Source organism: Erigeron canadensis, chromosome 4 (genome assembly GCF_010389155.1).
Source record: "Erigeron canadensis isolate Cc75 chromosome 4, C_canadensis_v1, whole genome shotgun sequence".
In the NCBI taxonomy this organism is placed as follows: domain Eukaryota; kingdom Viridiplantae; phylum Streptophyta; class Magnoliopsida; order Asterales; family Asteraceae; genus Erigeron; species Erigeron canadensis.
The window spans coordinates 24,270,312-24,295,954 of record NC_057764.1 but is presented as its reverse complement, the minus strand read 5'-3'; the positions used below and the strand labels follow the sequence as shown (position 1 = coordinate 24,295,954).

At 32.9% G+C, this 25,643-nt stretch overlaps 2 protein-coding genes across 2 annotated transcripts; both read left to right on the top strand.

Annotated features, from left to right (window-relative positions):
* The first annotated feature begins 15,877 nt into the window (after positions 1 to 15,877).
* On the top strand, positions 15,878 to 19,598 carry LOC122597208. Its single transcript, XM_043769832.1, has 8 exons — positions 15,878 to 15,929; positions 16,045 to 16,242; positions 16,339 to 16,780; positions 16,910 to 17,571; positions 17,713 to 17,850; positions 17,985 to 18,412; positions 18,706 to 19,189; positions 19,345 to 19,598. Exons 1-8 carry the CDS (start codon positions 15,878 to 15,880, stop codon positions 19,596 to 19,598), a joined length of 2,658 nt encoding a protein of 885 aa, XP_043625767.1.
* Positions 19,599 to 19,660: 62 nt separating this feature from the next.
* LOC122597207 (ATP-dependent DNA helicase PIF1-like) lies at positions 19,661 to 21,007 on the top strand. The gene has a single exon (XM_043769831.1). The coding sequence runs from the start codon at positions 19,661 to 19,663 to the stop codon at positions 21,005 to 21,007; it is 1,347 nt and encodes a 448-aa protein (XP_043625766.1).
* Positions 21,008 to 25,643: the final 4,636 nt, after the last annotated feature.

Genomic DNA, 25,643 nt, shown 5'->3' with positions numbered 1-25,643 from the left:
ACATTGATTGTTTATGTTCTTTGTGGTTTTCATCCGCATAATTATTTTTATACTTCTATATGTGTATTAATTAATGTTTGGCCAATTCGATTTTCTTTCTCAAAGTTTTTTTTAAATCAACTATTATTTTTATTAATGTTTGGTCAAAGTTTTGTTTTAATGAATTATTATTACTTCTAAACAAATTGTCCTTGTAATTTTAATGCTTGAATTCAACGAGTTTATCATCCTTCATTAAATCTTTGAACAATTTGCTTGGGTAAACCACATGAGTTTGTTGTCGATCGATTCGATTTCGTATGATCTAAGTTCTATTTTACAGGTTATATAAGATTCCCATAGGTTTTCGGCGACATTGTTTTGAGAGATATCTGAGCTATTGTCTTGCCATCTATTGTTACATTCAAGCTATTTGTGGTCATGGATTATGCTTACAAACCTTTGAGGTAAATCTATAACTGTAACATTAGATAAATCATGCAAATCTTAATAATTGTGTATTCAATACTATACTTTGATAGATTACTTGTAGCTATTCTTTTTAAGAACACCATTAACAAATAAATTGAACGTGTAAATAAAACAAGATAAAATAAATCTCATTCAAGCCTTGTTTTTTTTTTTTTTTCTTTTCAAGTGCCCTGTGCTTGTGAATCGTGTATCTAAGTATCTTGCCTTGATTGTTTATGAAGGAGGTTGTTTATGTATATCTAGTCCAGTGACTGCCTAACTAAGTTGCATTAAAAAGGAACATAATTGGTATTAGAAGTTTACCGGCGTTACATTTTTATATGTCCTTTGTTTGAGAACTTAGTTTCTTAACCAAAGTTGGTAAAATGGATGGGTCACAAATCTTTAAATATTGTTGGCTTTATAACCAAATTATAAACATATATTCTAATGGTTATCATCCATAGATCATAATAATGTTTTAATATATATTACTTAATATTATTGTTAGCTTATAAGAAGGTTATAAAAGGTTATTAAATATTGTTTTGCATGATCTTTTCGAATCTTGAATTTGCGATTTGGTTAGAGATCGCTTGATTCTTGGGATAAATTATTTGTAGTGCTTTTGCTAAGAGATTACAAAATGATCGATGAAACTTTTAAGACTTTGTTGTATATTATGTGATAAAAAATAAAATAAACGGTTTTTATATATGAGACTTGAAAACTAAACATGCTATTTTGGTTGGAATTGTTTAAACAGTTTATAAGTTGGTATTTGGCTATTGGTTGTGTTGACTAATTAGCCAAAAGATTCCCTTGCCTGTATTATATGTTTTTATGGCGACAGACTTCATAGGTGATCGATGATAAATTATTTGCAAACTGAATTGTATACTCAATGACTATTGGTCAATTGTAATATTATATTTGTGTATATTAAATTATGTGAAAGCTCTTGAAGAGCTATTATCATGAGAAATTTTATTTTTTTTATGGTAATACATGTATCTTGTACTAATGTACATGTGAGTCTAAACGAAAGTTTATAGACATTGATTGGTTGATTAATTAATTGGCATGATCGGTTGGACCATCCCGGGTGAATGATGATGCGAAATATGTAAAAAAACAATAGGGTTCTTCAATTGATTATTGGATTGTACTTATTTGCTCTATAACAAAGTATATGCCAAATATGCCAAGTACAATAAGGATGGAATTCCTTAAAATAATGGAACACATGCAAAGGAGATGTAAGTAGGCCTATACATCGTCCATAAAGACCATTTAGTGTTTAAAATCGATGCATCGTCTAAATGGGTCATTAAAGTCGCAACATGAAGTTTGCGTAATTAATTGCTCATCTTGTAAGATTGAGAGCATGTTCCATATTGTATTGGCAATAATGATTGATTTGGTAATGATTATTTAGAGCAAAATGAATATGATTTGGGGCCATGTTATTTAACATGCAATATTATGAACTCGCATCATGCTAATAGTGTTTCTCCCCATTGAAATTGGTTTTATGGTCAAAAACCACATATGTCTCATAAGAGTTTTGAATGTGCAATATAAGATTAAGTTGCTCCACCAGAATGCACAAAGATGAGACTTTGAAGAATGTTGGAAATAATGTTGGGAAAATAGACGTGCCTTGGAAGTGTGTAGGCTCATGCTTTGATTCAGTTCGAAACGGTCTGATTACACTAGACATTAGTATGACTGTTTTGGGTATGAGTTAAAACATGGAAAAGGTGTATGTATTAAATAAAGCTACAATTGGGATATTTGTTTATGGCTTAAGTTTCTTATTGAAATGATTTACTTTTCCCAACATTAGGGGGAGATGTTCCCAACATTAGGGAAAGTGAAAAACAGCTAAAGAAAGTAAGAATGAATTATCAAAGATCCTCACACCAATGAATATAAGTTTAAAATTTGTGGGATAATTCATTCAGAATATTAGTTATTACCAGCAATGTAAACTGACCAAAAAGCTGCTTATGCTCCAATTGATAATGAGTGATAGAAAAGTCGATTCCAAAATAAAAGCCTCGAAATAAAAGGAGCATAAAATTTCGATGGTCAAATTTGAGGTACAAAGACCCCAAGAGATTGATGATGAGAAACTAGACATGGAGGTTTTTGAGAAACCCCGGGTACCTGGATATAATGAGATCTCATGAGTTGTGACATGTCTAGAGACTTATGGAATCGAAAATAAAAACGACGTCGAGATTGATTAAATAGGATAGCACTAAGAGTTTGAATAAAGTGAGGATCTTGAAAGTATGCATGCACATAAATTGATATGATATGAAAAATTGGCCAAAGATCAAAAGACGCTAGTAGTTTGGGACATGAAGTCCAAGCACTTGAGATTGAAGAAATTTGGTGGAAGCAACTAAATTAAAAGTCTGGCAAAATGAGAAAATTTTCATTCGCGTCTAAAAGCATAAGAATAGAGCTCATTTGATATTGAGATTCCATGAGGGATAACAAATGAATGAAGCATGTCTCATGATTTAGAATGTTTAAAACACGTGTGAAAAGTACTCGAGAATAGAAAATATTATGTTTGAAACTTATAAAGAAATCCGGATATGAGTATGATATAAGTTTTATGTATTTTGATGATTTGAATATTAATGGACTATGAGAAAGTGTTCAATGATGATTGAATAATTAAATGTGAAATAAAAGACAAGGTTTGTCTTGTTTATGAATCTTAGTGATAAATGACGTTCATACTTATGAGGTCAAATGATACTGTAATGCCCCTTTTGACTTTCAAGATAATGATCACAAGGTTGAATTGAAAATGTCACTGAATCACTGAAATTGAAGCAAAGAGATTTATTCTATTAGACAATATGTCAAACATCGAATATGTTTGGGAATGATAAGTATTTTAAGTGATGTGATCATGAGGGGGAGAAGATACGTGTTGCACTCTTTTTCCCTTGAGCAAGGGTTTGTCCCACTGGGTTTTCCTGTCAAGGTTTTTAACGAGGCAACATCCCCAAGCGTATCGAAAGAATTATGTACTCTTTTCCCTTTACTTGATTTTTGTCCCATTGGGTTTTATCTAGTAAGGTTTTAACGAGGCATAATGTCTTTAATTGATGGACATCCAAGGGAGAGTTTTATGAATAAATATTAAATGGATGTTCATATATGGTAACGAGATATTTAGAGATCTTGGAATTGTATTAGGAGATTAATTTCTTGGAAAGCACTCCATTGTTGTATCTATATAAACTCTTATATTGGTGATATTAATAAGACGATTCTCCTTTATCTCTATTTTCTCTTGTCTTTTTATTGTTTGGTTTCTTTAATTTTACAACATGTTTAGGAATTTTGCATATATTTGAAATTATATGTACTTTTCAAGTGTTAATGTCATATCGTCTTAATACTTTGCTAACCAAGGAAAATGAGATCGACCTTCATATCATGTATTTGGGAGCTGAATCAAAGTGCATATGTTGCTTTTCTCTGTTTTTTTTTTTGTTTTTTTTTTCCTCTCTAGGTGGCTGCTTGCAATTATTGCATCATGTCAATGGATGTTGCCCGGCTTGGCTTTGCCCTGAGTTGCAACTATTGCAGAGTATGTCCATGGTTTTCAAACTGTTTGCACATTCTGTCAGTTTTGTGCGGATTTTAATTGTGTTACCGGTACACATACACAGGATCAAAATAGCTTGAATCTGGTTGGTTACACATTCACGTCTGACATCAACAGCTTCGTTAGAGGAAGAGTTGTGTTCCATTCCGTTCCCGGGTTTCTTGCTATCAAGTAAAATAAATATAAACAAGATATGCTATTTTTCTTTTCCCTCCGTAATGTCTTGCTTTCTTTTCTTCATTCCCTCAATCCTTTTGCAAATGATGATTTAATGGTTGACCTGATTACTGATTATCTGAACTTTTATAGGTGCCATCCTATATATCTCTATCGGAAGCAGGGGCTATTGACAAACGAAGCTGTACGTGGCTATCTTTTCTTGATCGTCACATTCTATCTCTACATCGATATTGAGACAAGCGGGTCCCTTTTCACATCCTAGTCGGAACATTTTGCATCATTCTTGATGAGTTCCACATGCGAGTGATGCCATTTGGACATGTTTATGGTACTCATATTTTCCTAAGAAAAAACATCCCTAGGCTTTCTAACATTGTTCAATATGAAATAACTATGAAAGCAGTGATATCCTTCTATTAAATCTGTTTTTATGATTAAGGAAATAATGTTTTATTGCAAGTAGTTAGTTACAGATTAGCTTGCCTTTTACTTTTTTATGTTGGACCAATAACGATTCTTATTTGAGTTGGAATTGGTACAAGATTCACCCTTTCTCTCAGCTACACAAAAAGGGTGAACAAGATTTCAGAAATGTTGTACACATTATCTGTCTTTCTGTTCCCTAAATACAATAGCTATTCTCTAGACCTTACAGTAGGAGTCGTCTTTTTTGCTATGTTATCTATATATCTGACCTGAATATTTTCAGTTTGTTACTTAGTTGTAGCTTAGCTACCAGATATATTTTGAAAGAGTTGTTGCAGGTCTATAAATGTTGGTTCAATCCTGGCTCATGCTGATAGGGGCCGAACCCGAAAATCCGCTCAGTTGAAGATTGAGCCGTTGCAGACCAGACCATCAACTAGTCATTTTATATCCTCTATTTTACACATGCATTAGAAGCCGTCTTGCATTGTAGTGATCAACTTCCCATTTCTTTATTTCCTTCCTGAAGTCTTGGATAAATTTACGGCATTCTTTCCCTATTTAAGTTGTAATTTACATTGAAATGAATAAAGAGAAAATTGTTGCAAAAGTCTTTTTGTCTTCTTATGCTAGTATTGGTATTTCTTTTGGAGAATGACCATCTCGAATCGGTCTTCTATCACATGACCTCATTTTGTTGTATTACATTATATATAAACCATGCATATTCTGAAACTTGGGGGTGCATGACGATAGGTGTTTAAACGGAATGACCTAATATAGGCTAAAGTTGAACTGATTTTGCTAACAACTAGGTCTGATGGTAACTACTGATATATAGTGCCGGGTGCCGTTTTTGGTTGCGTCCACATTTTAGTACTTGACATCTACTTGTGGCTGTATGCCCTATCATGTGTGATAACTGTATTTACCGATTTCAAGTATTTGGATACTTATTATCTCTAATGAATTTTTTACAGGTTTTCATTGTTATCTACTGGTGGCTCTTGTATATTATATTCAAGGAACTCTCTCTCCAAAGACGTTTAAAGTAAGCTTGAATATTTGTTACTGCGCATAAATTTCTAGCATTTATAATACCTTGAAAACTGATTCATTAGATGGTTTGTCATAGCCATTGATATTTGAAAACTTCCACAACATGGGAAAGCTGTAACGGTAGTTGTAGCAGTAGTTGCATCTAGTCCTGCAAAGGAATGGGGTGGACGAAGTTTAGCGAAATTTGAAAGACATCAAGTCCTAAGTGCCAAGTGTTCCTCCGTTGCGTTTTTTTGTACTTCACTCATACGCAAGTCAAAAAGTATATATTAACACATATTTTCCCATTTATACTTTGTCTCTGATCAACTTTAATAAGGTTTCAGTCAAAGGTCAATCCCTCATGGCTTCAAAGTTAATAATGTTATAAACAAGTCATTCGGCTAGCAGTAATGAAATGACCTTATCCAGCTACCAAGAGCTTTTTGGCTCATGTCGTACGAGGAACAAATGGTATCTTAAAGGCGTGTTTAAAATATTAGCAGTGACTTATCTTTGTATTAGAAGTAACTTGATTTACTAGTTAAAGTTAGAATTTGATCTGATACAAATGATTAAGATAACTTTCATTGGCAATTTAGCTAGATGAAATGAGACCATTGTTTGGCTGTAACTATCAGCTCGGTACCATCCCCTGGTCATTGTTACATGATTCGGTGGTCACTATGTTTGTAAGAGTTGCCATCTGTCATTTTGATTGGGACATTACTTTGGTTGAATCTCTAGTATCTAGTAATCACTCCAACCAATGGTACAAATACACTCATTATGATGACCTAGTGGCTCAGGTTTCCTTGATGTCCTTACATTAGCTTCTAGGATCAAACCTCCCTATTTAAGGGCTGCTAGGAAAAGGGCTTGGAAACGGCACAGGATACCTTGGTTAGACTCTGTACATCTAAGTCAAAGACTTGCCCTTTTTGGGTATCCTGAATTGGAAAACCTCCTCTGTTTACCCGTTTTGTTCATAAGTCTGACTCTACTAAAATTTAATGGTAGATAAACATCATGAATCTTGGTGCACTGGCGTTTCTTATGTGTTTTTAAGGTAATAAGGTATGTGTAATCTCTCCTCTGGCCACCATTACCCCTAGCTACATGTACTAACCGGAGTTTAGGAATTTATTTTTAAATTCGGTTTACACTAGAATTTAAGTTTTTCTACCTATTGCAGGTAGAGAAATTTTAGAGAGTGTGATTTACAGTTATGGAACTTCCCTGCTAGAGATTTTGAGCGGAAAGCATATCCCTCCAAGCCATGTAATACATGCAATCGTTTATTTTCTTTCAGATTTTCCAGGTCATAGTTGTACAAAGTTTTCTTATGTAATATCATTTCATATTAATACTGTTCATTGAAAAGTAACAATGTCAAGCAGAAGTTGAGGCATTTTGTTGTCTGTTTTTCTCCAGGCATTGGATTTACTATGGGGGAAAGACGTTTTACTGATTATGGATTCGTCTTTAGAAGGACAATATGCCGATGAAGATACAACTGTGAAGGTGGAACTTGCTTCAAAGTGTCTTCAATACAAGCGCAGAGATCGTCCTGCTGTCAAAGTTCTTACAGCAGTGGAACCCCTTCATAGCAGAAAGAGGTGAAACCCTTGCTCTGTATAGAAAGTCAATGTTCCGATATTCCCCATAAATGTCTGTTTCAGTTATTGTTTTTTCTGCCTATGTGCCATGTCTTGTATTAGACTATCTGCAAAAAAGGCTGTTTTGGATAGATATCCTAAACTCTACGGATTAGTTATCATATGGAACGGTTGTTGTTGAACCCAATTACTATCAGTCATTTTTTTTTCATATAAAGTTGCATTAAACTCCAATGAAAAGAGATCATCTCCATCTAAAGAAACTATCAGAGTAAGGCCCGTTCATTAGAAATATAGAACATAATTTTGTGATATTCGGGTAGAAAAACATCAAGGCCCTGATAAAGATGACGAAGATTTTTTTCGTTTTATCTTGACTTCACGAAATTCACATTCGAAATCTAAGGTTACTTGATTTCTTATTCTTAATTTTCATTTGTGTTAGAATTTTACTAATTTTTTTTGTTTTAGATCAAAATCAGTTGAAGAATGTTCTTGATTTTTTTCAATGATAACCAGTAGTCTAATTTGAAGACGATATCATTTATATAAATCTTTCTCTGAATATACATCTATATTTACATTTGGCTCAGTTTATTCCCGCGTTATACTTAATCTTTCATGCATTTGGTTCAAGGCGAGGTTCATTATCACCAAGTGAATCGTTTTTTCTCATGAACACCAAGAATTTGATATAATTCTCAACCACCATATTTGTTGCGTTTGGCTAGATGTTATTAATAAAACTTTCTCTAGATATGTCATTAAAGACATGTAAGTTTACTGTACAAGGTAATAAGGTTTTATAGTCTAAAGTATACTTTCTTTTTACTGATGGTGTTCATGGTTGGAGCGTGAGCAATTCACGTATCACTTGATTCGGACGACTTCTCTTTCCGCCGCAGTCTGCAATGTGTTTGATGAAAAGTCTAAATGAAATGTTTTTAGTTTAAGTTTATGTGTTTCTTTCTTCCGAGACGTGTTCTGTTTTCAGTTGTATTCAAGAAAATACTTGGTTATTAGGCATTGTGATAATTTTGCAAAATATATGATATGGTTTTTGATATGGTATTTTATTTGTACTGTTCCACAACTTTTTCGGCTTTATGAATTATTGGATCAAAAATTGAGTATAGTTACTTAAAAAAGGGAATATATGAGCTTATAACAAGATTCAGAGATATTTGTTTGTATCTTTTGAAGTATATGCTGGCGTTGTGATTGGAAAACAGTTGGTTTCTTGGCTTCTGCAATACGTGATCACCATTTGGTTTTATGTATATATGTATATATGCATAAGTAGGAAGTAGGTTGGCCTTACGTGATCACCTAAAAGCAGGTAACTTTTTGTTTTTATTTTTGTGTATATGGGTTTTATGTTTACTTGTTTGATGACCGATCACATATTTCTTTTTCTTGGACTTCTTTTTCTTAATGATGCACTTTCGTAATTGACCTCCTCTTCTTAATCTGTAGGTTGGACTGGACATATTAGAATGGCATCTTCATTTTGCCCATATTTAGCAAATGAAATTTACAGTAACAGCCTTAATCTGTATGTGTTAGTGTGCTACCTATGTCTCGCATGGACATGTCATACTTTACTCGGTGATGTGATAATCCTGTGGCCAAACACCTTTTTTTTTTCTCAATAACCCAAATATCCACACTATTACTCACATTTTTTTCCTGGCAGGACTATAATGCACAACCTCTGCGTTGGTGGGCTATCGCAAAAACCTCTAGGCCAAGGGCCTTTGGTCTTATGCAACCTGAATGGCATCGTATATTGGTATATTCATCAGGTTATGGTGCAGAGACTAAACGTAGGTGGAAAGTGTTATAGCAACATTGGAAGATGTACGTGGGACAAATAACTCAAAGATTCAGGATTTGTACAACAGTTGAGGTGATCTTGGTATGCGATTGATCAATTATTGCGAACTTTTATCTTGTGCATAATTTCAACCTCCATTATACTTTCTGATATTTCTAATTTGCGGTAGACCAATTTATATGTAATATAGCTTTGGACTTATCACTGATATGTTATTATTTCGGAAATAACAAATGGTTTGTGTTTTCCAACGTTTTATAGTCTATTTCTATTTTGGTGCTTAAGTTTACGAAAACAAATTGACTTGTAGATTGTAATCCAAATCTTTTAATATCTACCAACTTCAATTAAAGAAATAACTCTTATTGGGAAAACTTCGTAGCTTTAGTAATTAGTAATGACGAGAATGAGTCTAAAGAAAACTTGGTAGCTTTAATATGTTTGTGCTTTTGTTTTCTTTTCAAATTGTTGACCGATCTAATTCAGACATCGGTTATAAATATAGAATTTATTTTACAATACAGAGTATATCATAATGACATGAATGGTGAAGGTTTGTGAGAAGAATATACATATACATTACAATACAGAAGTCTTTAAGTGTATAGTTTTATAAACGCCTCAAGGCTTCTGGATAGTCTCTCTGTTTGTAATGACGTTTTAATTAATGATGCTGGCAGGCAATGTTGTGCACCGAATGAATCAAGTATTTTACAGTAGCTCGAGAAAGTTGTAAGCATGCCATATTAACACCGTTCATACCCAACTGATGCTAGAATAGTTCTCTACATATTCATGGGGAATAATTGCGATAAAGCTGCCAAACTTAGCATGTTGGGTAAGTTTCCTTTTTCAGAAATGTCAAGAACATATTTTCAGTCAATATCTATTTAAGAAATGTACTTTCAAAACTGAAATTAGTAAAAGTTTTAGGAACATATATTTATGCTTATAGACTTTAATATGTGAATATTTTTGATGTTAAATGATTAATGTAAATCTTAGAGAAATATCAAGGTTGGAAAGTGGTAAGATTTTGTAACCCGTGACAATCTTCGCCAAAACTCCATTTACATTTTTTGGGGTTTTTTTATTTATTGTAACAGGCGACTGAGAACGGGCTATCTATAATTGTTGTATGCATCTTAGACTTTTAACAAATTACCGGCTGTACATGATACCCACAAATAGAAAGTTGTGTTTAGGTTGATTCTGTTCTATACAGAAATATATAATAGAAGTGAAAGTAACAATTATATATTAACTTGGCAGGTTGTAAAGAATCTAAGGCATAATCTGCCCTTGGTTAAGACCCCAAAAGGATAGATTACCTCTTGATAGTAACAAGAGGCCAAAGTTTAATGGAGGGAGAAAGTGTGATTACTCTGTTGGTATTGAAAGACACACAAATCAAGCTTTAGGAAGTGTGGCAATTTGCTTCATGGGTTGATAAAACACAAGTATGGTTGGGTGTTTATTGAACCTGTTAATGGGAAATCACTCGGGAAAATGGGATTTGGTATTTGGTTGCTACAGAAGCGGGTTGCGATTCCAATGCTTCTGCAAGCTTGAAAGTGGTTTACGTCAAGTATCTTGAGGTATTGGAAGATAGGTTTTGCAAAGTGATAAAGATAATAATACCACATGACAGTTTTTGATTCTAAATAGTTTTTTCTGGATGCTGAGATGAAAGATTCTAAGGCATGAATGGATACACGGGATGTTAAAGACTTGCAGAGTTGTGCTGGTTCTGTTGTTGGATTAAATGCCAAATATGGCGTGGTTAATAAGTCGGTTTAATATACTAATGAGGAAAATGAGTCGAGGCTAAAGAGGAAATGAGAAAGCTATTTGCCATGTTGAATTGGGTTAATAGAGAGTCCAAAGATCCTTGTGGTCCTGCAATTGGGTCGTTTCCTAAAAGGAATAAATGGAAGCTTTACAAAAGTGAATATGTGTGGAAGCAGGTTCAAACGGCTTGAGAGGCTTTGATTTTAGTGGTGCATTTATCTTCTAGTTACATGCTTTTAGAAAATATGCTATTGAAAGGTTATTTGTTCATGGTTGTACTTGAACTTCCATATCTTATATTGTTTCTCAGATTTTGTTACTTTTTGAAAAGTAGCATCCCAAAGTATTGTTTAAATATCTTATGGGTCACAGGCGGAAGACATTTGTTTTATTTGTTGCCAGATGCAACCAAAGGATGATAAAATTGCAACTTCTTAAGTGAAATGTTGAGACACTGACACATAACAGGGATACAAGTTATTGTAGTTAATAGATTGAACAACATGAAACCGCAAAGAAATGTCACAACACATAAAGTAATGTCAAAAACAAACAAATTCCGGATACTCATTGACAAATGAGAAGCCACAACCAACCAATCTGCACATATTTGTTCATTCTATTTATTAAGCAAGAATCAATAAAAAAAATTTAAAAAATAGCAAACAAGTTCCGAGATAAAAGCCACATAAATCGGAAAATAGCAAAAAGAGATTCGATTATAATCTTAACCTCATCTGGATTCAGGAATCTTGCTATTTAGCCTAATTAACCAAAATACCCAAAATGCCAGCAACACCCTAAACTAAAACTGAGGAAACTTTCAGTTAATTTCCATTTAAAATTTGTACTTTCAAAACTGAAATGTGTAAATTAGTAATAGTTGTAATTTAAGAAAATATATATTTAGTGGAAAAGTGAGTGTGGGGTTGTTAACTTAGATGAAAAACTCATCACATAATATAAATGTGCAAATTAGTAATAGTTGTAATTTAAGAAAATATATATTTAGTGGAAAAGTGAGTGTGGGGTTGTTAACTTAGATGAAAAACTCATCACATAATATAAATGTGCAAATTAGTAATAGTTGTAATTTAAGAAAATATATATTTAGTGGAAAAGTGAGGGTGGGGTTGTTAACTTAGGTGAAAAACTATCACATAATATATTTTAATGTTTTTTGTATAATTAACAAATGATGGGCCCCCCGTGATTTTTATGAAATAAAAAACAAAATGTGAGGAGTTTTTCACCCAACTTGGGTGTGAGACAACCTCACCTTCACTTCCATATGTGTGTATATATATATATATAAATGGGAAAAGAGAATATAAGGTTGTCCGACACCTAAGCTTAGGTGTGGAACCCCTCACATATTAATATTTTATCATTTCTTGTTTAATGAATAAATGCATGGGCCCCCATAATTTTTATGGATTAAAAAAATAATATGTGAGTGTTCCACACCTAAGCTTAAATGTCCGACAGCCTTATATTCCCATCCCCATATATATATAATGCAAAAAGCGGAGTCTTGGTCAGAGCAAGCCGACCGAGAGCATGAGAAACCTCTCAGATTGAACTAGGCCTTCTGAAGCCCGTTTCTGGTGTTTTAGTCACCTTATATATATATATATATATATATAGGGTAACAATCCAATGAGAATACCCTTAAAATTAGAACAAGTAAGAACACTTAAAAAAAATCATTTTGATGAATTAAAATTTCATAAAACTAACATAGTATTTAAGTGTTTAACAAGATTTGTCAAAATCGGAATAATCACGTTTTTGTTGGATGCATCCATTTGGATGAATATGCATCCAAGATTTAGGAATTATTTTCCATCATTATATCATTAAATTAGTTATTTTCAATAGTTATAAGATTTAGAAAATACTTTCCATAATTAGTGAACATATTTTGTAACATTTGTGACTTTTGACCTCTTGACTTTATGCACAATTTAGCTAACGAATTTAAGTAACGACACAATTGAGTTCATTTAAGGGACATAACAACGTCAGATACGTTTAACGGGTCGATTGACCACCTATATTGTGATACGATACTAGACGTTAAGAGAAGACGTTTGAATTAAACTAGTAATATGTGTAGGCGGGTCAACCCATGGGTCTAACCATGACCCAAGACCCAAACCCATACCCAACCCTATCCTCCCCCAATCCCGTCCACCCATTCTTTTACCATTCACTTTCCATCTTTTACCCTTTCTCTAATTAAACACACACACATACATAGTCTTACATCTCTCCCTCTCTAGAATTTTTCATCATTAAATGTTATTTGGGATAGATTCAAGCTAGGATAATAATATACATCGTCTCCTTAACAACATATCAAAAGATTGGGTCTCTAAAGTGCAAGAATCCTCCACCCGGGTCAATTTTCGGGATTGAGCATGCGTGGTGATTTTGGTAAGTCAATTTCCTCCCAAGTCGATTATTTTACGTTTGTAAACTTGTTTCTAATCAACCTAAAGTGTTCTAAGATCAAAATTCGGGTCAAAAACTAAATTAGGTTGAATTTAGGGTTTGGGGTGTTGGTTTGATTTTGGCCGAAAATTGTGATGGGTTGGTGTTTTGATTTAAGATTAAGGTGTGGGTTATGTTTGTTTAGGTCCCAATATGTTTATTCATGCTTGGAATTGAGTCCCAAACCATCCTTGGTCAATTTTAATTGAGTCAAAAATGGTGTTTGGTTCATGATTGGCTCTAAGAACAAGTCCAGGTCAACCCAGAATATGTGACTCATAAAATCTTATAAGTCTCATAACAACTTTTTCCAAAATAATATGTCAGACCATGCGACTCATAAGGTTTTATGAGTCTCATCACCCTGAAGCTCAAAATCTCTTGCTCATTGCTTCACTATTTGCGACTTATAATTTTGTATGAGTCTCATGACCTGAAGGTGTCAACAAAATCCATTTTCTTCGGCTATATATGCAACTCTTAAGTGTTTATGAGTCTTATATCTTCTTAATTTGACTTTTCCTTTACCAAGACTTCTATGCACTTATCCTTAAGCCACGTTAAGCCCTCCTTGAGTCGTTATTAGCCATTTCTATCCAATTTACGTGCGATAAACTTGAAATCACTAACACAACTATAAAAGCTAAGACTTGACTTGTGAATGTAATATGCATGTTGATAGGTGGTAGACACGAGATGATCATTTGACGATTATAGCTTTTTTAACTTGAGATTGCTCGATTGAGGTGAGTTCTGTAGCTCCCTACTCGGGCTGAAAAGTATACAAGTACTTCATTGATTATTTGGTTGGCTTAACGGTTTCATACGTAAGCTTATGTTTGACACAACCTTATATTCACTACCCCCAATATATATATATATATATATATGGTGGTGTCTTTAATCTTTTGGACGGTTGGTGATGGTGTCTTTAAAAAATTTTAAGATTGAAAAAAAGAGTTAATTGCAAGATTTATCCATGCGGTTTGTTTATTTTCATGGTTTACGTCCCTTTTCAAGAATTATAATGAAATAGTTCCAAACTACTTAGGGATGTAACTCGCAATAAACCAAGTAGTTTGCACCTATTTTACTAAAACTCTTGATGAGGGGTGTAAACTATGAAAATGAAAAAACCTTAAGGATGAATCCTGCCAATTAACTCTGAAAAAAGAGTTGTTATTTTTGTTGTTGATGATGATACTATTTTGGGAAAAAGGATAAAACGATAGGTTGGAAAATCCATTCTTGTGTTTATAGCATATCTGGTCTATGGGCATTAAATGGACGGAACTACCCGCACATGAAGGTAATAATGATGGAAATTGGACACAAAGTTAGTTTTGGACCAAAATTGCCAAAAGGTCCGACTTATTGCACCAAAATCGTCACTTTATATTAAGTTTGGACCGAGATTTCAAATGGTGTGATATCACAGGGACCAAACATGCATTTCGTTCATATCTATACACTATATAAATGATTACTTAGGTTTTTTTAAGTTAGTCCTATGTGGCATCCTTAGAAAACAATCTATGCACTGTAAATCCGACGTGGATTTTGTATAGCAAACATAAGGAGGCGGTTTGTGTAAAATGGCGGTTTTTTTGTGTAGGCCTGTGCGTGACTAACTTTCCCTAACTTTGAAAATTTGAAAAGTGAATCTGAAATTTAATTTTAATAACCATGTAGAAGTTCAAAAAAAAGTAGGTTGCTTTTTACAACTTAATACTCAAACAACTGCCATTTACTTAAAATTAATTTGAATGTTCAAATTGTCTGTACATTAATCTTATGCGCGGCATATACATATTTATAATCAAAACCTTATTCCATCGAACCATACAACAACCAACCGATTATAAACTTATATTTAATTACCACCATGTCTACCAAGGAGATCATGAGATTTAGATATTCTGAAGCAAGAAAACACCGTCGATTGATTATGTACTTGAAAAAAGGTATGTGCTTCTATTAACTACTCATTACGGAGTACGTACTTATTATATATATATATATATATATATTGTAAACAGTGTTCCTATTATAATATGATATGTTTAGTTTCTTTAGGACTTATACTATATATATGTTGGATTTTATGTATAAGACGCTGATGTTTGTAGATATGTGTAGAGGTTGATTTCAAATATATATATTTTTCTTTTGGTGTAGAAAGGTATATAATCAGAGCACATATTAAATGCTGGCAATACGTTTACATATTTTGTATAATAATATGGAATGCCAATGTCTATGCAGTGAATAAACGACAATCGTCAAAGTGTATATCGTTATTGCTAGACGAAAAAGAAAGTTAATTATGCTTAAAAAAAAGGCATTCGAGGACGCGATTTGAATGCGTATCATCGCCATCAACAATGTATGATGTATAAAATGTCAAATCCAATTGTAGCTGGTGCTAACGGAAGTGGATGTTCAAATACAGGTAAAAAATTTCTTTTATCGGAATAGTAATTCAAAGAATACACTCTAAAAAGTTTGCACATGTTTGTGTATGTTGTTCACATTTGTAAGACTTATATCATATACATGAATGCTAGTCTCAAGTACCTCAATAGTAGCATACCTTGGTAGTACATCAAGCCAACAATCGATATCTCATTTAAATAAAAGGAAATCATATGGATGTGGGAGTTCTTTACATAAGCCCAAAAAAAGGAAGGTTGTCAACCTACATAAATCAGCAATTATACTTGATGACGACGCTGCTGATAACCATAAAGAAAGTGATTCAGAAGGTAACTTCATGTCTTCGTATATATAATATAGATATAGATATAAAATTTATTATTATAAAGATCAATAGAATACTGATATTTATTAATATGTAACAGGTTACTACGACCATGGAGATTGTGTACATAAATGTCGTTCTTGTGGTGCTTACATGTGGCAGCAAGAAACTAAAATTGGTGGTGCAAAAAAATCTCGACATGGTTATGCATTATGTTGTTCACATGGGAAGGTTGTTCTTAATGTGTTTCCAAAGCCTCCACCACAGCTATTGGTTGATCTCCTATCTCATGAGCATCCGATGAGCAAGCATTATATTGAGAACATCTGTGCATACAATATGATGTTTTCATTTACATCTATGGGTGGGAAAGTTGATCATACAGTCAATGATGGTAGTGGTCCATACACATATAAGTTACATGGCCAAAATTTTCATACAGCCGGTTCATTGGTACCTCAATCGGGAGAGCCTCCAAAATTCTGCCAACTGTACATATATGATACGTTAAATGAGTCAGCTAATCGAATGAATGCCATGAGGTTTGTATTAAGATATGTTTTCAATTGGATTTTGAAAACTGTTCTTACTCAGTGGTATCTATACACTACATGTGTATATATATTATATATATGGTAATCACTTATATGTTATTACATCTACCTGTGCAGATCCGACGGTAATGAGTCCAGCAGACGCAACAAAGAACTTAATTTGGATCTAATTGAAGATATAAAGACCCTTTTGGATACAGTTGACAATCCATTAGTAAAAATGTTTATAATGGCAAGAGATCGGTATTCTCAAAATGATCAAGAAAGATTTATCATTCAACTTATAGGTAAAAGAGACAATGATGCCCGTAATTATACTCTTCCAACTATAGATGAAGTGGCCGCTCTCATCGTTGGCGATTTTAGTTCAACTGATAAAAGAGATATTTTGCTAGAGAGTCACAATGGACAGCTCAAAAGAATAAGTGAACTCCATCCTTCATACCTTCCTTTTCAGTATACATTGATATATGTGTATGGTGAAGATGGATATCATACTGATATTCCTCATAGTGAAAGTTCCCAGACAAAGACAAAGAAGATGAAAACAGTTACTATGAGGGAATATTTTGAGTACACCATTCAAGAAAGAATGAACGGTTATTCACTTTTACTTTACTCACGAAAGCTGTTCCAACAATACATGGTTGATGCATATACGATGATTGAAATAGAGAGGCTTTCATACGTATGCCATAACCAAAGCAATTTACGGACAACAAGCTATAAGAAAGTTGAAGAAGCCGTTCAATCTGGCATTACAGACGGTTCAACCATTGGCAAGCGTGTTATTATACCATCATCTTTTACAGGGGGATCAAGATACATGTGTCAAAATTATCTAGATGCAATGGCACTTTGAAGACGATTTGGCAATCCTGATATATTCTTGACATTCACATGTAATCCAAAATGGCCAGAGAAACAACATCATTTGAAGAAATGCGGTCTTAATGCTGAAGACAAGCCACAAATTCTATCCAGAATGTTCAAGATGAAGCTTGATGCGTTGATTAAAGATACAAAGGATAATCAAATTTTTGGGCGTGTTGTCGCAGGTAATTAATTTGTCTCGCAAACTTTGGTGTACTTTTAATTTAGGTACATATTACGATAAATAAAGTTATCAATAATTTGATAATTCCATAATTCAATTATAGGTAATGTATCTTGTGCATTTGTTTGATTGTAGTTGTCTATACAATTGAGTTCCAAAAGCATGGTCTTCCTCACAGCCATATATGTATATTTCTAAATGAGAAGGATAAGCTACCTATGTCGAGTCACATAGACCGTGTCATATGTGCTGAAATACCTGACATCAAGACTGATCGTAGATTGTATAACTTAGTATCGGAGTACATGATTCATGGTCCGTGTGGTGTTATGAAACCATCAAGTCCATGCACCATGAAGAACAAATGCACCAAAATTTTTCCAAGGAAGTTCTGTGATGTAACTTATGTAGATGATGATGGGTACCCTGTTTATAGACGTCGAGATAATGGGGTTGTAGTTAGTAAGGGGGGAAACGAGTTACATAATGGATTCGTCGTTGGGTACAATCCATATTTGTTAAAGAAATACAAGGCTCATCTGAATGTTGAATGGTGTAATCAGGTTGGTTCAATAAGATATTTGTTCAAATATATAAATAAGGGTCCAGATTGAGTTTCATTTGGAGTGTACGATATGGAGAAAGAGGAAATTAGTGAGTATTATGATGGCAGATATGTGTTTGCATGTGAAGCTGGCTGGCGAATGTTCTCATTCGAAATTCATTATAGGAAACCTGCCATTGTGAGACTACCCTTTCATCTTGAAGAAGAGCATCATATATTCATATTACATATGATGAGAATAACATGATTGATGATTTTCTGAACTCATCTGTAAACGTATCTAAATTCAAGGGTTGGATGGAGTGCAACAAACTATATAGAAAATCTCGAAGTTTGACATATGTGGAGTTTCCTGAAAGCTTTGTTTGGAAGGCTGGGAAGAATAAGTGGCTTCCTTGCAGTCCTTCAAAACCATGTACCATTGGTAGACTTTTTCACGCTTATCCTTCCACTGGTGATTTATATTATCTCAGAATTCTATTGAACACTGTCAAGGGTCCTACATGTTTTGAAGATATAAAAACTGTGAATGGTAAGACATTCCACACTTTTAAAGAAGCATGTTCCGAGCTTGGTTTGCTGGATGACGACCAAGAATACATTAAAGGAATTGAAGAAGTAATCCATTGGGGCTCCGGAAGTTATTTAAGATCCATGTTTGTTACGCTTATTGTATCTGATAGCTTAAGCAAGCCTGAAGAAGTATGGGAGACAACATGGTTGCTATTATCTGATGGAATTCTACACAAACAAAAAATCTTATGCAGTAATCCAGGTTATAAGTTGTAATACTTTTGAATTTACATTTATATTAATCAAATTATTTTTTCTTTCACTTATTAGATAAATCGTTTAAGTTTAATTGCTGCTAAAAATTCCAAATTACTAGATAAAATAAATGCTGATTTTTTTTCCTTTCGTCAAAAACAGGTCTTATTTTATCTGATGAACAACTCAAGAACAAGACGTTAGTTGAGATAGAGACAATTATGCAGCGTAATGGTTCAACTTTGAAAAGAGTTTGTAATATGCCGTATCCAGATGACAGTCATTTTTCCGGAGCCTACAATAAACTAATTGAATCAGCACTGTCATATTCTGTTTCAGCTCTTCGGGAAGAACATGATTCCTTATACAGTAATCTAACTCAAGAACAAAAAACTGTATATATGAGAAAGTATTGAATGTTGTTGAAAGACAAGAAAGGGGTATGTTTTTCTTATACGGATATGGAGGTACTGGCAAGATGTATGTGAGGAAGACTTTATCTGCAGCTGTATGTTCTCGACATGAAATAGTCTTGAATGTAGCTTCCAGTGGAATAGCAGCTCTGTTGTTGAGTGGTGGTCGTACGTCACATTCTCAGTTTCACATTCCAATATATATCACGGAAGATTCTATGTGCTCAATTAGTGCTGATAGTGATCTTGCTGGTCTTCTAAGAAAAACTAAGTTGATCATATGGGATGAAGCACCAATGATAAACAGACATTGTTTTGAAGCTTTTGAGAGAACATTGAGGGACATTTTACGAGCAAACGACATGAACAATGCTAACAAGCTTTTTGGAGGGATAGTTATAGTATTTGGTGGTGATTTTCGTCAAATCCTTCCCGTTATGCCTAGGGGTGGAAGACAAGACATTGTAAATGCTTCTATAAATTCGTCTAATTTATGGAAACATTGTATTGTTTTAAAGCTAACAGTAAATATGAGATTGAGTGCTGGGTCTTCAAATGTGGAGCTGGAAAAGACCAAAGAATTTGCTTATTGGATATTAAGAATTGGGAATGGTAATGTATCTGAGCCAAATGATGGAGAAGCAACAATGGAGATTCCCAAAGATATTCTTCTACCTGAGGCAGACGATCCTCTAAAGTCCATGATTGACACAATATATGATCAGTTGGAGACGAGCTTATCAAAGGCCAGGTATTTTGAAGAGAAAGCCATATTGGCTCCAACAAATGAAGTCGTTAAGAAAATTAATGATAAGGTTATGGAGATGCTGCCAGGTGAAGAAAAAGTTTATTTGAGTTCAGATAGCATTTGTAAACAAGACAATCCGTCGAACTCCAACTTAGATTTGTATACTCCTGATTTTCTTAACAAAGTTGAACTATCCGGACTTCCAAATCACAAATTATGTCTTAAAGTTGGAGTTCCGGTAATGTTACTAAGGAATGTTGATCAGACGGCTGGTTTGTGTAATGGAACTCGACTTTTAGTACGCAGACTTGGTAAACATGTTATAGAGGTTTCTATTATTACTGGTACGAATATTGGAAACGTTCATTTCATACCAAGAATGCCATTGACCTCCTCAGACAAACGCATGCCAGTTAAATTCCAGAGAAGGCAGTTTCCTGTAGCACTGTGTTTTGCGATGACCATAAATAAAAGCCAGGGTCAAAGTTTGTCTAAAGTTGGCATTTACCTTGAAAAACCTGTTTTCACTCACGGGCAACTTTATGTTGCACTATCTAGGGTTAAGAGTAAAGATGGGATAAAGATCTTTATTGCCGACAATGAAGGTAAACGAAGCAGGTATACAACCAATGTTGTATACAAAGAGGTATTGCAGAAGGTCTGATTGTTATCATCCTTTAGGGTAGGTGTTGCTTTTGAGAAAAAGCCTACAAACTCCACTTCATATGGTTAATAAAATATAATTGACTGTTTTTTCTCTATAAATTCTGACCAATTATTTGTTGTTTTTATAGGGAGTCTTGCCAGTGTATGATTAATGTTAGCTATATTTGATGCTTGATATAGTATTATACGAGTATCTGGGAGATACTTTAGATTTAAGTATGTGAAGGAAAAACTTCTACTACTGAACTTAATGATGAAATTGCCTCCAGGGTAGAACAGGTATGATATACATTTGATTGATATATGTTTATTTACTTGTGCATACACGTTTTAATTGAAATGTCGTGTATTCTAATATACGTATTCCAGGTTCAGGTGAAAGTGAAAGATGAATATGGTGAAACGTCTGTCGTTTTATTCGTTATGTGATGAAGCTAATAATGAAAACTACTCATAGTTTGGTTAATAAATTGTGAGTATGAAAAAGTAGTTGCTTTTTTTCTAGCTGTAGGTAAAGTATGCTTTTTTGGATAAGAAATATATGCTTTATATTATTATCCAGTATTAGGTCCTGGAAGTGTGTAGAATATTAGTAATGTTGTGTTTTGGTTGTAACTTATGAAATTTAGTAAAAAACTAACTCAAAACTTTGGGCTTAAGTGTTGAAATTTTGGTTGTTGAATGTGATGGAATGTGTTTGTGTTTCAAATAATACTTGAGGAATTGTTGCTAAAAAATGATGGTGCAATATGTGTTTAATAGGTTAATGGCATATGGCTAAAGGGTATTGAAAATTTTGCAATAATGGTCTTTATGAGTTTGATGGTGCAGTATGCCATATTAACACATACTTATTTTAAAAAATTTATTGTTGCATATGAACACCTGATTTGACGACAATTTTGACATGGTATTAGAAAATGGTGATCACATTCGAACTTAAATTGTTGGCCGATGCCGATGTAGCTTTTGCTACTACTAGATCAAATTGACAAAAAGGTCACTTTAGTTCAACAGGAAGCTCGAATGACTTGATGATATGTTTTTATCCCGCGTAGCATGTTATTTTATTTCTACTTATTTTCTTTTGTTCACTACTAGAAAACTGGGCTTTACCAACGGACAAATCCGTTAGTAATCCGTCGCTAACGACAATCACCGACGGATTACCGACGGAAAAAATCCGTAGGTAAAAACCTCGTCGGTAATTTTTTCCGACGGACTGAGCGACGGAACTCAAAATTTACCTACGGAATTCTCAGTCGGCAATCCGACGAAACTTTCAATTTTGATTTTTTTTATCTAATAAATAATCCTATATTTAGCTACAAATCAGTCGTCGGTACAAAAAAAGCAAAAAAGAAACAAAAATTCAGAAATAATATTTAGGATTAAAATTATTTTTAAGATCAAATAAAATATTCACTAATTTATGTTGGTTCTCTACTAATATTCACATCTAATTAAAACAAATAACATCACCAACAAATAAAAATTCTTAAATATCATAAATAAATAAAAATAAAAATGGAACAAAGAAACTAAAAACAGAACAAAGAAATGGAAAGCAAACAACGATTATATACATCTAAAGCTATACATCTAATTATCTAATTACAAATCACTATTATTTCTTCTTTTTCCATCGATTCCTCAACATTCATATTTTAGATCTGAAACAAAACAAAGAAAACGAAACCAAATATCTATTATATACACATGTTAAATATCAAAAATATAAATATATAAAAATAAAAATGGAACTGAAACATATTCTAGTCTATTATTACCTGGAATGCAATCTCTTTCTATTTCATCTTCAATGATGAAATCTTATGATTCCAACTTAATCTTCAGATCTAAGGAGACAAAAAAAACAAAATAAAATTTTCAAATATGAAAAGAAAAGTTAATAGAGATATTCATAACTTATTTTTGTGTAGTTCAACCGCATAACCTCATATCTTCACCCATGTTTTGCGAACGTTTTAGATCTACACAAAACAAACAAATATGGTTCTTTAGATCTATACAAAACAAACAAAAATAATGAGATTACAACCAAGAGGAACTTAAACCACGACGTTATAGATCGGTTTTCCGATGGATGTGATTCAGTGGTGGTTTTGAAGAATAATAGAAAGATAGTATAGATCTTATGATAGTTTTATAAGTAATTTTAAGGTTTTTTGTGTTTGGGATATTTTTGTTTTTGAGGTAGAAGTGCTCTGCCGAAAAGTAAGAATAAAAAGTGAGGGTGGGGAATCAAGATAAGGTTCATTGACTATTGGAAATGTAAAAGTATATGGAGTAGATGTTTGGGGAGAAATAATAGAGGGAAACGAAAAAAAGTAAAATACTTCATGGCTTTTCACTTTCATCTTACCATAACTAAAATACTCTATATTAAAGAAAATACCCCTCATGTTGAAAGTTACATGGGGGTAAATGTCTAAAATGTCCTCCTATGTAATATTTTCACCTACAAGTCTACAACCCTTTAAAATATTTTCACATACACTATTCTCTTAACATTAATAATTAAATTACACTATCAATCCTTTATTTTTCTAAAATATCTCCATTAACCTTTTAAATCAATTACTTTTATATGAATTATCTACGGCACTCGACGTAACATCCACCACCAACACTAGCCTCCACCACCACACCGTCGCCGTCACGACCACCGCCGCATCGCGCGGGTACAATGCTATCTTATTATTAAAATGAAATCACTAATGGTTTAATGGTTTATGTAATTACATCACGCATAGTCTAATAATAATTAAACGTGTAAGATTTTATAATAACAAAAGAATAATAGCCACTTATAATATAGAAAAAGTTGGCACACTCTTTTTTATTTTTCATAAAAAATCATATAATGAAAAATGATTTTTAACAATGAAGATTAAATATAAGGACATTCTAGATTGCTTTAAACTTTGGCTATTACTTATAAACATTTTTATTTTAGTTAGTGGCTGCTCAATTTGGAGGCTTCAAACGAAATTAATTTTAGAGGCCTAGTTCATTACTACATAAATTAAGATAAAAAAAGAAAAAGTAACTCGACTTTTGTTATTCAACAACTAGTAATAAAAAAGATGCAGATATTGATGCAAAAACCAAAAAAATACTACTGCAATGTAAATTATATAATGATGCTTAGTCCAAATCCAAACATTAAGTCTAATATACAGAATATTGCCTTTTAATTTTAGGGGCCTAAAACGATCACCTAGTCTCGTAGTATAGAATAACTTATAATAGTATGTTTTCAATATACATCACTTAAGTGGAATTTATAATGCTAAATTATATGTTTTCAATAACAATCTATAAAGTATAGAATAACTTATAATAGTAAATTTTTCATATTAACTATAATGTGCATATCTATTTATAGATTTATATGCTAGTGTTTACAACGACAATATGTTTGTTGAATATACAGGTTGTTTCATGTAATGCAATATTTATATGCGTCTATTTATATATTTTTAAAATATGTATGAAGTTTATTAGCTAGATAGTTAGGTTCTAAAACTAAAGATAAAAACACGAGTTTCATGAGTATAGAAGAGCTATAATTACATTTTGTATATTTTTATTGATTATGTACCAAGTTTATAAGATAGAAAAATAGGTTTCAAAGCTAAAATGGTAAAATAAAACATTGACCGTCGGTAATCCGTCGGAACTAGAGACGGATTACCGACGGGTGATTATATATTTTTAGTTTCAAATTTCAAATCTTGTGTTTTTCAACCTAAAAGACACACATACACACAAAAGAAAAGATATAGAAATTGTTTATCTTTTATAATATGTTAATACAGTTTTAGTTTGGTGTTATTTATGACTATGTATTATGATTCAAATGAAACTTTGGCCAATAAACGAACGAAAACAAACAAACATGAAAAGTAGTAGTATTATGTTATATACTATGTATAATGATGCAAAGTATCATAGAAGGGATGCTAAAATGGTTACGATTGTCAAGGATGAACATCATTTTTAAGTTAAGGATAACTATCAAACGTGCGACGGCGATAAAAACACGAGTTTCGTGAGTTTAAACAAGCTATAATTACATTTTGTATATTTTTATTGATTATGTACGAAGTTTATAAGATAGAAAAATAGGTTCCAAAGCTAAAAAAAGTAAAATAAAACATTGACCGTCGGTAATCCGTCGCTATCACCGACGGATTACCTACGGATTTTCTGGATCCGTAGGTAATCCGTCGGTAATAGCGACAGATTACCGACGGGTGATTATATATCTTTAGATTCAAATTTAAAATCTTGTGTTTTTCAACCTAAAAGACACACATACAAAAGAAAGATATATAAATTGTTTATCTTTTATAATATGATAATAAAGTTTTAGTTTGGTGTTGTTTATGACTATGTATTATGATTTAAATGCTACTTTGGCCAATAAACGAACGAAAACAAACAAACAAACATGAAAAGTATGATAGGATATGATTGTCACGATTATCAATGATGAACATCATTTTTAAGTCGAACATAATTAAATAATGCATGACAAGGGAAAACATGAGTTTTGTGAGTATAATCCGGATATAATTACAAAGTCATAAGTTTTTTTTAATTAT

Excerpts from the sequence above, each read along its gene's own strand:
- LOC122597208 (XM_043769832.1), top strand. The coding sequence starts at position 15,878 with ATGTCAAATCCAATTGTAGCTGGTGCTAACGGAAGTGGATGTTCAAAT. Across the intron at positions 15,930-16,044 it reads AAGTGGATGTTCAAATACAG|TCTCAAGTACCTCAATAGTA; the intron begins GTAAAAAATTTC and ends CATGAATGCTAG. Across the intron at positions 16,781-16,909 it reads AATCGAATGAATGCCATGAG|ATCCGACGGTAATGAGTCCA; the intron begins GTTTGTATTAAG and ends CTACCTGTGCAG.
- LOC122597207 (XM_043769831.1), top strand. The coding sequence starts at position 19,661 with ATGTATGTGAGGAAGACTTTATCTGCAGCTGTATGTTCTCGACATGAA.